The 13,233-nt window shown below is 67.5% G+C and overlaps 2 protein-coding genes across 2 annotated transcripts; both read left to right on the top strand.

The window, feature by feature from the left end:
- The first annotated feature begins 4,810 nt into the window (after nucleotides 1-4,810).
- LOC116436664 (tubulin alpha-1C chain) lies at nucleotides 4,811-8,652 on the top strand. The gene is made up of 4 exons (XM_032093942.1): nucleotides 4,811-4,905; nucleotides 6,306-6,528; nucleotides 6,611-6,759; nucleotides 7,624-8,652. Exons 1-4 carry the CDS (start codon nucleotides 4,903-4,905, stop codon nucleotides 8,596-8,598), a joined length of 1,350 nt encoding a protein of 449 aa, XP_031949833.1. The 5' UTR covers nucleotides 4,811-4,902; the 3' UTR covers nucleotides 8,599-8,652.
- A 1,070-nt stretch (nucleotides 8,653-9,722) lies between these two features.
- PRPH (peripherin) lies at nucleotides 9,723-12,733 on the top strand. Its single transcript, XM_032093946.1, has 9 exons — nucleotides 9,723-10,147; nucleotides 10,802-10,862; nucleotides 10,991-11,086; nucleotides 11,167-11,328; nucleotides 11,400-11,525; nucleotides 11,600-11,820; nucleotides 12,173-12,222; nucleotides 12,367-12,443; nucleotides 12,533-12,733. Exons 1-9 carry the CDS (start codon nucleotides 9,804-9,806, stop codon nucleotides 12,572-12,574), a joined length of 1,179 nt encoding a protein of 392 aa, XP_031949837.1. The 5' UTR covers nucleotides 9,723-9,803; the 3' UTR covers nucleotides 12,575-12,733.
- Nucleotides 12,734-13,233: the final 500 nt, after the last annotated feature.

The following is a 13,233-nucleotide window of genomic DNA, read 5'->3' as shown; positions in this document are numbered from 1 at the left end:
CGGGGCGGGGCGGGCGGCGGGGCCGGGGGGGCGGCGGGGCCGGCGGCGGCGGAGGCCATTGGTCGCCCGGAATGAGGTAATGCCCCCCCGCAGCCGCAGACAAAGGCCGGGCGGTGCGGGAGGGGGGCCCGGGGGCTGCGGCGGCCACGGCCCGGCCCCGCCGCCGGAGGGGCCCCGGCTGTGTCCTTGGCACCGTCCCTGCCACGCCCCGGTCCCCGGTCTTGGCTGAGCCAGCGGTCACGCTCGGGTCCCCATCCCACGGTCCCCATCCCCCCACGGCGTCTATCCCCCAAATCCCGCCGTTCTTCCCGATCCCGTTCCCCCACTGCCCGGAAAGGGTCTCTTGGTCCCGGGGCTCCCGTTACACTGCGTAGGACCACGCCCTGGTCCCCATCCCCGGTGGTGCAGCCCTCCCCTTGTCTGGTCACTGCCCCAGCTCCCAGTTATCCTCGGCCACACCCTGGCCCCTGTCCCCAGCCATCCTGGTGTTCCCATCCCTTGTCACACTCCGGTCCCCATTCCCAGTGAGCCACGCCCTGGTCCCCATCCTCAGGGACACTGCTCTCATCCCTGGCCAAACCCCTGTCCCCATGCCCAGGGACGCTGTCCCCATCCCTGGCCGTGCCACAGTGCTCTGGTTGTCAGCCACGTCCCTGCCATGGCCCTGTGCCTATCCCGGCCCTTTCCCTGCCGTGCCCAGCCCTTCCAGCGCCTCTTTGTCTGCGCGGGCAGTGGGAACCAGCGCTGCGGGGCCCAGCCGGGGGGACAAAGAGTCATCCCCCCGGGCAGCTGGGGACGAGCACGGCCGGGGGGTGAGAGACAGCGGGAGGACACGGGACAAAAGCCCCCAGGGCAGTTTTGGGCTGGGGGCTCAGACCAAGCGGCAGCTGCTGTGCGGCAGCTGGTGGCTGGGATGCAGCTGGGACACTGGGACACGCGTCCCCTGGCCACCCTTCCATCTGCTGCAGCCGCTGCACAGCCCCCCCGAGCCACCAGCCCCACAGCCCTGGGGTGTCTCCCTCCTGGGGGGCTTCCCTCTCCTGTTTGTTCCTGCAAAGCCCGCAGAGGCTGGGGGTTGTCTCCCCAAGGCAGGAGGGCCTGGGGGGCTCAGTCCCTTCGGAGGAGTGACCCCACACCACATGCACGGCCCCAGCTGCTGCAGGTGGAGCTGCCAGGACATTCCCCCTGCTGAGAAATCACTTTTTGTCTTCTGGTGTTTCTCACATTATGCAGATTTCTGGGCAGATCCAAGGTTCCCATGCCCCTGCTGCCAACCCCATGTCCCCACCACCATCCCCATGTCCCCACTGCCAGCTCCATGTCCCCACCGCCAGCCCCATGCCACTGCTGGTGCCCTGTTTTTGGGGTGCTGCTGGAGGTGCAGGGCTGCAGACAAAGAGGGGATGGGATTTGGGCATCGCCCACCAGAACAAAGGATCAGGTGGCCCCGGCTTTGCTGAGTGGAGAAAAAACAGGAGATTTGGCTCCCACCAGGCTGGTCCCCATGGCAAATGGGTGTTTTGGGGCACCCTCACCCCAAGGCAGTTCAGCCCCCAGCCCTGACCCCACTGTAGGTCCATCCATGCATAGGAAATGCCTCCTTCCTTTGTCTCCCTACAATCCCAAGTGCTTGACACCAGTGTGGGGCCTGTCAGGGTGTCCCCATTGTGTCCCCAAGGCTAGGGCTTTTGGGAGCTCACAGCAGCCCCCTGACTCGGGGACTGCTCTCCAAGCTAAGGAGGGTCCCCACCCATCCTATTGCCCTGAGCTGTGGGCAGGGGGTGCCTCATAGGGCGAGGCGTGACTCAGCCCCAGTGGGTGATGTGGGGTGTAGGGTGAGGGGCACTGGGCACTGCAGTCCCACTGGTGCCCCCCAGCCGCCTCCCATCTCCTCAGATATGGGCGACCACACGTCCTGCACCGACTGCTGCCAGGCAACTGGTGGGGTTGCTAGGAGACCAGTTGCTAGGAAATGGGCTGGGACCCCCCTCACATCCCCCTTCCCCAACATCCATCCCGGGGCCTGGTGGGCGGGGGGGTTGCCGGCAGAGAAGGCTGGGTTCCCACCACCGCCTGGCCTTATTGTCACGGTGGGGACACCATCCCTGGGACCCCCACTGCCTCACCCTGCTCTGCTGTGCGTGAGGCACCATCCTTGGGACCCCCAGTGCCTGACCCTGCTGTGCTGGGGGTGGGGCACCATCCCCTGGACCCCCAGTGCCTGATCCCTGTGCTGTGCCAAGGGGGGGTACAAAGGCCCTGGGGTCCCCCAGTGCCCACCCTGCCATGGAGGTCACCAGCCCTGGGCCCCCCCAATATCCAGCCCTAGTGTGTGCTGGTGTGGGGGGGTCTGGCGCAGCTCCCAGCCCCCCCCCACCCCGTCCTTCCCATTCGTCTGTGCTCTGTTGATTGTTGGTAGCAACACGGTGGCTCCTGGTGACGGTTGCTGTCCCCCTCTGCCATGTCCACTGCTCTGGTGCCACTGGGTGGGACAGACCCTGGACCCCCCCGGGGTCCCCCCTGTCTGCACAGAGTCCCCATGGCTGCCCCCACCCAGGCTGGGCAACTCGGGGGTTCCCAGAGCTGGCGTCTCATCCTGCGTGGGCTGATTTCCTGGCTGCTGGACTCCTGCCCGTGGCACAGCCGAGATTCCCAGCCTCCCCCAGTCTGGGCCCTTCCTGGGCATCCCAAATAGGTGACCTCGAACCCCATGACCGGGACACGCCATCCCAAGGGATCGACGGGTCTCAGCCCCATCAGGGGCTGCCATGGCTCAGGGCTGACATCCCAGACACAGGCTGCTGCTATTTTTAGCCTGTTTTCCCGCAGAACCCAGCTCTGTCTGTCTGTCTGTCCGTCCGCTGCCACCATCGATGTGACAGGTTCATTCAGATGGAGAGACAGGGCAGCTCGGGGGGCGGGGGGTGTGTGGGGGGGACGCTCCTCTCCGGGGTGCCGGATGAGGCCGTGGTGTGGTGAAGGGGCTCCGCCGCCTCTCTGCTGACCCAGGGCGGCACGGGGGGGCTGGACCCGCGGAAGGGTGGCACCCATCCCTGTCCGCGCCCCCGCCCCACTCGGAGGGCAGAGGGAAAGACCCTCCAACCCCAGCGCTGGGGGCAGCGGGGTGACCGCATTCCCTGTGGCAGGAAGCAGGGCGGTGTCACCGGTGTTCCCGCAGCCTGGGTGTCCGGATGCCCCCCTCCCGCCCCCCTCCGCAACCCCTCCCGCTCCCTCCCGGCTCTGCGGGAGCCACAACAAAAGGGAGACTCAGCCCCGGGAGGGGAGACACAGCGGGGGGCAGGGGAAGGCGCAGGGGGGCAGCCGTGGGGTGCGGGGGGCTGCGGGCGCGCTGCCCGTGGGGAGGGGGCTGCGGCACCGCCTGCGTGCGGGGCGGTTCCGCAATGCGGCAAAGCCGGGAATAAAGGAGCGGGGCGGCGGAGGGGTGGGGGTGAGGTGGGAGAGACCCTGCTGTCGGGGGGGTGCGCGCTCGGCCCGGCCCCCCTAAAGCATCCCCTGACCCTCAGCAGGGCCCCGGAACCGGGCGTGGTGGGGGTCTCGGAGGGCTCTGGTGGCATCGGGGGGGTCAAGAGTGGGCATTGCTGGGACGGCGGCCACCCCGGCCCTGGGCGTGTGGCAGCACCGAGGATGTGCCCAGGGAGACACCGGGGTGCTCAGGCAGGGGAGGGACACTGAGGTGCCCAGGGTGTGAGGGGACACAGAGTGCCCAGGAAGTGGGGGGGACATCGAGGTACCCAGGGAAGGGGGGGACATGCTGAGGTACCCAGGGTGTGAGGGGACCCTGGGGGTGCTCAGTGAGTGGAGGAGACGCTGAGGGTGCTCAGGGGCGGGGGGGACACTGAGGTGCCCAGGGTGTGAGGGGACACTGAGGGTGCCCAGGGATTGGCGGGACATCACGGTGCCCGTGGACCGTCTCGGGGGCCGACCCCATGTCCCCATGCTGTCCCAACCCCCCCTCTGGCCTTTGGAACGCGACTCCCACTCTCTTCAAGCCAACCCAGAGTGGGGGAGGCAGGGTGGGACAGGGCACTGCACCCCGGGGGTGGGCGTGGGATGCTCTCCCGGCCCCGTCCGTCCTGCCCCACAGGAACTGCCCCACGTGGGTTCCCCCGGGGAGCAGCCCCGGGGCTGGCAGGGAACAGGGCGGCGGCGGGCACAGGAGCCGGCGCGACGGGAGCCCGCGGGGCTTCCCACGGGAACGAGACCGGGATGGGGACGAGGGTGCGGAGAGGGATTACCGGACCCCTGAGGCCTCCAGCCCAGGCGGGGCCGGGGCGCTCCCTGGGCAGATGCAGCACCTGAGGCTGCGGCCAGGGGATTCAAAGACCCCTCCTGCCGCCGACTGAGCCCCCCGCCACAATACCGCAAAGCCCCCCGCCTCTAAAGCCCCTCGTAAAGCCCCCCATAAGCCCCCTCACCCCAATATTCCCCCGAGCCCGCTGCCGCTAATACCCTCCGACCCTTCTGAGCCCCACAATCGCCCCCTGTCTGCCCGTCCAGAGCCCCCCCAACCCTCGGGACCCCCAACCCTCCGTCCCTCTGTCCCCGCCTCTTTCCCCACCCTTAACCACGCCCATTCCACACTGACCACGCCCCATTCCCCGCCCCCACCCCGCCTCCCGCCCACCACATTCCACTCCGCTGACGTCACCGCCCACCCACCCTCGCCGACTTTCGAACCGGCCAATCAGAGTCGAGGCGGGGCGGGGAGGGCGTGGCCAGAGCGGCGCGTGGCCCCGGAGGGGCGGGGCAAACCCGCACAGGCTCCTCCCCTGTCCCCGCCCCCAGCAAGCCCCGCCCCCCGGGGTATATCTCGGGGGCCCTACGGGGCGACCCCCGCCTCCCTCCTCGACGGCTTCGTAACGGTTCGGGCAGCGAGCGGCCATGGTGAGGGGTGGGGGCGTGGTGGGGTCGTGAGGGGGCACCGCGTGGGCTGGGACCCCCTGGGAGTGCGGGACCCCCAGAGCAGCGCGGGGGGCTGAGAGGTGGGGGCGTGCTGGGTCCCCCCCCATGTCCCCAGCAGCACGTGGGGCTGTGGTCTGGAGAGGCTGGGAGCTCCTCGCGTGTTCAGGACGCCCCGTGGGGTTGCCGAGTTCTTGCTCGTCCCGGGCAGGACCTGAGGTGGGGGTGCGTGTGTCCCCCGCAGCCGTGGAATTCTCCCAGCCGGGGGTTGCTGCCCGAGGTGCTTCCACCGGGCTGTGCCGATGCCCCCTGGGCTCCCTGCCAGATGCGTGGGGACACGCCAACTGGCGCTGTGTGTCCTGGGCTCCCACGCGGGTCCTGAAGACGTCCCCACAGCCCCCCACGAGAGAGGAACGTCCCGCGAGGGGCTGTGGGAGCGCCGAGGGGACCCCCCGTGCCACCCTCTCCCGGCTCTGCTCGCCGGGACACGCGTGGGAGTGAGTCATGGCGGCGTGGGGCGATGGCGGAGGGGCAGATCCCACGCTCTCAGCATGGCCCGGGCACAACCAGGAGCGGCTGCCACGGGGAAAGTCCTCGCGGTGACCGGAGTTTGCTTTTGTCCCGGATGGAGCTGGCTGCCTGCCGGGCGCCCAGAACTGCGGTTCAGGGCTGCGACGGCACCGGGACAGTCTGGGGTTGTGCAAGGGGCTGGTGGAGAAGAGAGTGGCTCCACATTCCGTGAGGTCTAGAGCTGCCCCCGAACCGGGAAGTGATGGGTAGCACCCTGGGGAGGGGGCTGGAGTGTCCCTGTCCCTGTGTGATCCGTGGGTAGAGGGGAGTGGGAATGGTGGGGACCGGGAATAACCCTGGGGAATCCCAATTCCCGGCTGGCAGAGGGGTGGTGGCATGAATGGCGCCAACCGGTGCAGGGTCCCACCTCCCTGGGGGGCCAGGATGGGACCCCCAGAGCTGAGCACCCCCTGTGTCCCTGGTACCCCTAGAGCTGTGCACACTGGTAGCTCCAGTCTGTCCACAAACACAGGGGTCCCTCCATACTTCCCTCCTCAGCTCCTGGGTGTCTCCAGCAGGAGTTTGGGATGATGCTGGGTCAGCCCTGTGCGAGCCAGGGCACAACCGAGGTTTGGGGGGGGCGGGCTGAGCTTGTCCCCCCACAGCGTTACCGCTCCGTCCCTCTATGGGGAGGGTCTCACGTCCCGGTGGGGAGGGACAGGATGTGACCCCCAGAACTGAGCACTCCCTGCAATGGGTCTGGGCAGGTTGTGACCCCATCCAGCCTTGGGGAGGGACCCTTCCCAGCTCGGTGCCAGCCCGGTGGGGGCTGGGCTGGGACAAAAGAGGTGAACCAGTGCCGTGTGCCCCCGCAGCGCGAGTGCATCTCCATCCACGTGGGCCAAGCGGGCGTGCAGATCGGCAATGCCTGCTGGGAGCTGTACTGCCTGGAGCACGGCATCCAGCCCGACGGGCAGATGCCCAGCGACAAGACCATCGGCGGGGGGGACGACTCCTTCAACACCTTCTTCAGCGAGACGGGCGCCGGCAAGCACGTGCCCCGGGCCGTCTTTGTGGACCTGGAGCCCACGGTGATCGGTGAGCGCACGGGGGGCGGCCGGCGGGGCGGGCGCGGGGAGCGGGCGCTGGGTGCTAACGGGGCCCGGGGCTCTCCCCGCAGACGAGGTGCGCACGGGGACGTACCGGCAGCTCTTCCACCCCGAGCAGCTGATCACGGGCAAGGAGGATGCGGCCAACAACTACGCCCGTGGGCACTACACCATCGGCAAGGAGATCATCGACCTGGTCCTCGACCGCATCCGCAAGCTGGTGAGTGTCCTGTGGGGTCTCGTGGGGTGGGTCCATCCCCGCGGGGGATGTGGGGACAAAGGGAAGCCCCAGGTGTCCCTGGGCAGGTCCTTCTCAGCCCATCAGCCCTTTGGGGCAGAGGGAGGGCTGTCCCAGGAGGGACCTGCTGCCCCTATTCCAGCCCAATGCTGAGCCTTGCCAAGGAGAGGAGGGTGGGAAGCCCCATGGCCAGGGCAGAGGGAGGCAGGACAGATGGTTTGTGTGCTGGTGCAGCACTGGTTTGACTGGTGTGGCTGCCCAAGCTCTTTGAACCTCTTGTTCCCACGCTGGGGCTGGCGCCGGGGTGGCCGGACCTGCTGTGCTGTCGGCTCCGCTCGGGGAGCTCCTGGCACATCAAAGGCTGAGCTGGCTGCCCGTGGGCTCCTGTGGGAGAAGCTCCTGCTGCACCCTCTTGGAAAAAGAGGGGGTGAAGCCATGGTTGACTCTGGGTTGACCCAGAGCCTGCTGGGGTGTCTCCCAGGAGCTGGGGGATCCACCATGAGTCAGTGTCCAACATGTAAGGCCAGGGCTGCCTTGTCTCCCACCCTGGTGGTTTCTGCTCTGCTGCTGGAACACCCTGATAATGTCCTCATGTGGGCACACAGAGGAGCAACTTCTGCTGCCTGGAATAAACATGGCCCTCCTTGTCTCTACTGAGTGTCCCCAAATCCCTGCAGGAAGGGGTCCCTTTCCCTGGACCTGGTCATACTCAATCACGGGGCCTGAGATCCTGGGACAAATATTTGCTGCCCTGTGAGGAATTTGTACCTTCCTGGGTAAGTCAGTAGCAGCTGAAGTTCAGCATTTCTGACAGTTTGGTCTTGTTTGCCTCTTCCCTCCTTGCAGGCTGACCAGTGCACAGGGCTGCAGGGCTTCCTGGTGTTCCACAGCTTTGGCGGTGGCACCGGCTCTGGCTTCACCTCCCTGCTGATGGAGCGGCTCTCTGTGGACTACGGCAAGAAGTCCAAGCTGGAGTTCTCCATCTACCCAGCCCCGCAGGTCTCCACGGCCGTGGTGGAGCCCTACAACTCCATCCTCACCACCCACACCACCCTGGAGCACTCCGACTGTGCCTTCATGGTGGACAACGAGGCCATCTACGACATCTGCCGCCGCAACCTGGACATCGAGCGTCCCACCTACACCAACCTCAACCGCCTCATCAGCCAGATTGTGTCCTCCATCACGGCCTCCCTGCGCTTTGACGGAGCCCTGAACGTCGACCTGACAGAATTCCAGACCAACCTGGTGCCGTACCCCCGCATCCACTTCCCGCTGGCCACCTACGCCCCCGTCATCTCTGCTGAGAAGGCTTATCACGAGCAGCTGACGGTAGCCGAGATCACCAACGCCTGCTTTGAGCCAGCCAACCAGATGGTCAAGTGTGACCCGCGGCACGGCAAGTACATGGCGTGCTGCCTGCTGTACCGCGGGGACGTGGTGCCCAAGGATGTCAACGCCGCCATCGCCACCATCAAGACCAAGCGCACCATCCAGTTTGTGGACTGGTGCCCCACTGGTTTCAAGGTGGGCATCAACTACCAGCCGCCCACGGTGGTGCCCGGGGGAGACCTGGCCAAGGTGCAGCGCGCCGTGTGCATGCTGAGCAACACCACGGCCATCGCCGAGGCCTGGGCCCGCCTGGACCACAAGTTTGACCTGATGTACGCGAAGCGGGCGTTCGTGCACTGGTACGTGGGGGAGGGCATGGAGGAGGGGGAGTTCTCGGAGGCCCGTGAGGATATGGCTGCCCTGGAGAAGGATTATGAGGAGGTGGGGGCCGACAGCATGGAGGGCGATGAGGAGGGGGAGGAATACTAGTGCCTTGTCTCTTGTGTTACACTGTGGTGCTGTTCATTAAAATGGCTCTTTCCACTGCTGCCTCGTTCATTGTGCTGGGACAATCTGCCTTGTGGTGACCTGGGGGGACGTCCCGGGGAGGGGGGGGGCCTCAGCTGGGCTGGCTGCCTGGCACTGCTGCCAGCTGGCACGGGGGCTGTGCTGGAAGAGCCTGGGGGGTTGTGTGGGGTCGGGGTCCCTGGCTGGGTCCTGTGCTATGAGTTGGCAGTGCCCTGCTGGGCTGTCTGCAGTAGTGGGGGGGGGGGTCGTGTCCTTCTCACCATTCTGCTGGCCCTGGGGTCACCAGGTGGGGGGAGACCCCTGAGAGCTCCCATGTCTGGGTAGGACCCAGCCCTGGTGCAGACAGGCTGGACGTGGTGTTACACTGCTGCTGGCACGGAGCCGCTCTCGGTTCTCTGCAGAGCTGGGAAGGGGTCCTGGGCGGGGGGGACCCTCCCCACAGCCTGTGGGCAGGGCACCGACTCCTTCCCGTAAGTGCCGCACTAGCTGCCCGGAAAAGGGGGGGGGGGGGGCGAGGCGGGGTTGCAGAGCCCACGGTCCAGCGCTGCCCCGCGCATGGCAGCTCCCGCAGAGCCGAGTCACGGCGGCCCCGACAGAAAAGGAGCGGGGCGGATGACAGGGTCCCCCCTCCCTGGGAGCCGAGCACCCCGGGCAGAACGGGACCCAGCTCAGATGGGTGCTCTCCCTGACCCCTGCAGTCCCCGGTCCCTCTCTGCATCCCGGCTGGGGGGGGCTGTACCCCCACGCTACCTGGGGGGACCCCATAAGGGGGTCTGACCGAGTGGGGGGGGTCCTGTGTCCCCCGGACACCCTCGGCCCCTCTCCCCCCTGCCCCTGGTGCTACTGGGCTCCTCTGCCTGCACCGCCGAGGGGGAACCCACCAGCCCCCCGCCCTGCATCCCCAGGGGGTCCCCGAGCCCCCCTGAAGGGGAATGCCTGCAGCCCTACGTCCTGCAGCCCCTGCTCCTTATCCCGAGGGGTGCCCCGATCACCCCCAGCCCCTTTCCCCGCCCCTCCGAGGGGATATCCGCAGCCCCTGGTCCTCCCCCCGGCCGGGAGACCCCTCCCCTCTCTCTGTCCCGTACCCCCGGGTCCCCCCGGCGGGGCGGAGCCGCTGTCCGCTATAAACAGCCGATACCGGCAGCCGCCGCCCTCCCGGTGCAACCATGAGCCGCCGTGACCGCGACCCCGGGACGCCGCCGCCCCTCACCGTGGCCCCAGGGCGGCTGGCGGCGGCGGCGGCAGCGCGGGGAGCGGAGCGGGAGGAACTGGCTGCGCTGAACGATCGTTTCGCCGCTTTCCTGGAGCGGGTGCGGGCGCTGGAGCGGCAGAACGGGACCCTCCGCGCCGCCCTGGGCCGCGCCACCGCCGCCACCGGACCCCGCACCGGGCTGGTGCAGGGGGAGCTGCGGGGGCTGCGGGAGCGGCTGCAGCGCCTCGGCCGCGACCGGGACCGGCTCCAGGCTGAGCGGGATGGGCTCGCCACCGACCTGGCGGCCCTGCGGCAGCGGTGGGCCAGCGGTGGGACCGGGGGAGGCAGCGGGATGGGGACTGGGGATGCGCCGGGATGAGGGATGCACCGGGGTGGGGACGGGAGGATGTACCGGGAACCGGGGAAAGCGCCGGGATGAGGGATGAACTGGGATGAGGGATGAACTGCGATGAGGGATGAACTGCGAAGAGGACCGGGGATGCGTCGGGATGAGTTATGTGTGGGATGGGGACTGGGGGATGTGCCAGAGAGGAACTGGGGTATCCGCTGGCATGAGGGATGGGATGGGACTCGCACCAGGATAGGGACTGGAGGATGCAGCGGAATGGGGACGGGGGAGCCCCGGCTAAGTCGGGGTAGGGACTGGTGAATGTCCCGGGTGTACTGGGAAGAGAACCCCCGGGAAGGGACGCGCTCAGCAGACACTGGGGAAGGCACCCGGGATGCACGGAGGACACTGGGAGGTACTGGGAGATGTGGGCTCTGCGGAAGGGCGGGGCACTGGGAGGGGCAGGGCACGGGTGGGGGCGCTGGGAGAGGATTGGTGCGAGCCCCGGGGGTCACTCCAACCCCGTTTGCCTCCTCTGTGTGTGGAGGGGGCTGCAACAGGAGGCAGGAGGGGGGGGTCTGCACCCCCGCCCCCACCTCCCTCTCATCCCTTGCTGTCCCTAGGCTGGAGGACGAGACGCAGAAGCGTGAGGATGCCGAGAAGAGTCTGGTGTTGTTCCGTAAGGTGAGAGGACTGGGGGGCCCGTCTCCCCACGCAGTACCGAATCCTCATCCTCCACCTCCCTGGGGAAGCTCCAGGGTCTTCCCATCCCCTCCACGCTGCCCTGCAGCTCATCCCGGCGTCTCCCACAGGACGTGGACCACGCCACGCTGTCCCGCCTGGAGCTGGAGCGCAAGGTCGAGCTGCTGATGGACGAGATCGGCTTCCTCAAGAAGCTGCACGAGGAGGTGGGTGCCGGGGTGGGATGGGGCGAGGGGGAGCAGGTCGGGTCCTTGTGCCACGACGTGATGCCCACGCGCCCACGCAGGAGCTGCGGGACCTGGAGGTGAGTGCCCCGAGCCCGGTGGGGCTGGCCGAGGTGGAGGTCTGCAAGCCGGAGCTGACGGCTGCGCTGCGTGAGATCCGCACCCAGTACGAGAGCATCGCTGTCAAGAACCTGCAGGAAGCCGAGGAGTGGTACAAATCAAAGGTACCCGGGGCTGGGAGGGGTTTTGGGGTGGCTGAGCCATCCCTGAGCTCTGACTCGCGGGGCCCTCGCAGTTTGCCGACCTCTCGGATGCAGCAAACCGTAACCACGAGGCGCTGCGGCTGGCCAAGCAGGAGATGAACGAGTCCCGGCGGCAGATCCAGAGCCTGACCTGCGAGGTGGATGGGCTGAAGGGCATGGTGAGAGCCAGGGAGTGTCTGGGGGGTGCAGGGACCAGACCCCACCCCGGCCCCATGCAGCCCCTTCTGTGCAGAACGAGGCGCTGCAACGGCAGATGCGGGAGATGGAGGATGAGTTCGGGGAGGAGATCGGGAACTACCAGGATGTGGTGGGGAGGCTGGAGCAGGAGATCCAGCAGATGAAGGAGGAGATGGCGCGGCACCTGCGCGAGTACCAGGACCTGCTTAACGTCAAGATGGCCCTGGACATCGAGATTGCCACGTACCGCAAGCTGCTGGAGGGCGAGGAGAGCCGGTGAGGGGAGCCCAGCACACGGTGTCTCCCCACTGCCCCGGGGGGGGGAAGGTCCCCCGCGCTGAGTCACCCTGGTTATTGTGAGATTTTCTCGGGAGGAGGCAGCTCCAGGCCTTGTTCCCACAGGAAAACAAGAGGTTCCCATGGGAGCTGAGATAAAGGCAAGGCCAGGGGCTGGTGAAGTGGTGGGGGAGCTGCCTCTAGCTCTGCTCCGGGTGCCAGCCTGGCAGCCCGTGGGCATAGCCCCCAGCTGAGATGGGATGTGGGTCATGGACTTGGGGGTGAGGCAGGGCTGGGGTCACTGGCAATGTCCAGGAGTCCCAGACCCTCCTCATCCCCTTCTCCCTGCCAGGATCACCATCCCACTGCACCCCACCACCTCCTTCAGCATGAGAAGCTCAGGTGAGCAACAAGCTGCAGGTCCTCCACTGTGTCTGGGGGTCTTGCCTTGGGGGTAGAGACCCTGTGTGGGTGTGGCTGGGTCCCTATGCTCCTGCCCATGGTGTCTGGGAGGGCACGGGGTGCTGATGGCCCCTCTGTGCCCAGTGCTGGAGCCCCAGCCCCCGGAGAGCCCGGCACGGAGGATGGTGCTCATCAAAACCATCGAGACACGGGATGGGCAGGTGAGAACCGGGCCGGGGAGAATTGGGGGTGCCCTGCCTGGGAGGCCCAACTCTGCCATGGGACTGACCCCCAAATTCTCCTCTTGCAGCAAGTGGTGACGGAGTCACACAAGGAGCGAGCAGGGAAGTGACAGAGGGGAGCTGCTGTGATGGCCCCGACCCCGTGGTGGGAGTTTTGCCAGACCCTGCTGCATCCTGTGCGGGGCATGGAGGAGAGCAGGGGGGCTGGGAGCCCCCCAATTCCTATTCCTGCTGTCAGCACCACGGCACGATGCCGTGGTGTGTCCCTGTGCCTTGTCCCCCCACTATTTATCGCTATTTATTGCCCATTTATTATTCTCCCAACCACGACCCCAGCTGTATTTAATATCGAGTGTTCCCTGTGCTGCCCTGGGGCCGAGGGGGGTCCCGGCCTCCCTCCTGCCACCAGAGCTGGCACCGGCTGCCCCCGGGGTTGGCGGGTCCGGTGGCATCCAAGCGCTGTCCCCTCTGGTGTCACCGCCCCGGCGAGGGAGTCAGGAACGAGCTCAGTCCCGGCTCTGAATCCCCGGGGGTCCCGCTCCTTCCCGGGACCCCGCGACGTCCAGAGGACCGACGGGCACGCCCGGTATCCCGGAGAGCTCCAGGCCCACGGAGTCTCCGTCCGGAGAGGGATCGGTGCTCCCGGAGCATCGCGGGACCGGCAGCACCTCCGGGAGCGCCGCGCTCGTTCCTTACCGGCACCGCCAGAGGGCGCCACCGGCACGGCCCGATCGCTGCCGCGGGTTAATTACGTGTTAATTAAGGGTTA

Source organism: Corvus moneduloides, chromosome 30 (genome assembly GCF_009650955.1).
Source record: "Corvus moneduloides isolate bCorMon1 chromosome 30, bCorMon1.pri, whole genome shotgun sequence".
Classification (NCBI taxonomy): domain Eukaryota; kingdom Metazoa; phylum Chordata; class Aves; order Passeriformes; family Corvidae; genus Corvus; species Corvus moneduloides.
Note: the sequence above shows the minus strand (reverse complement) of the source record. Positions and strands in the feature narration are given on the sequence as shown.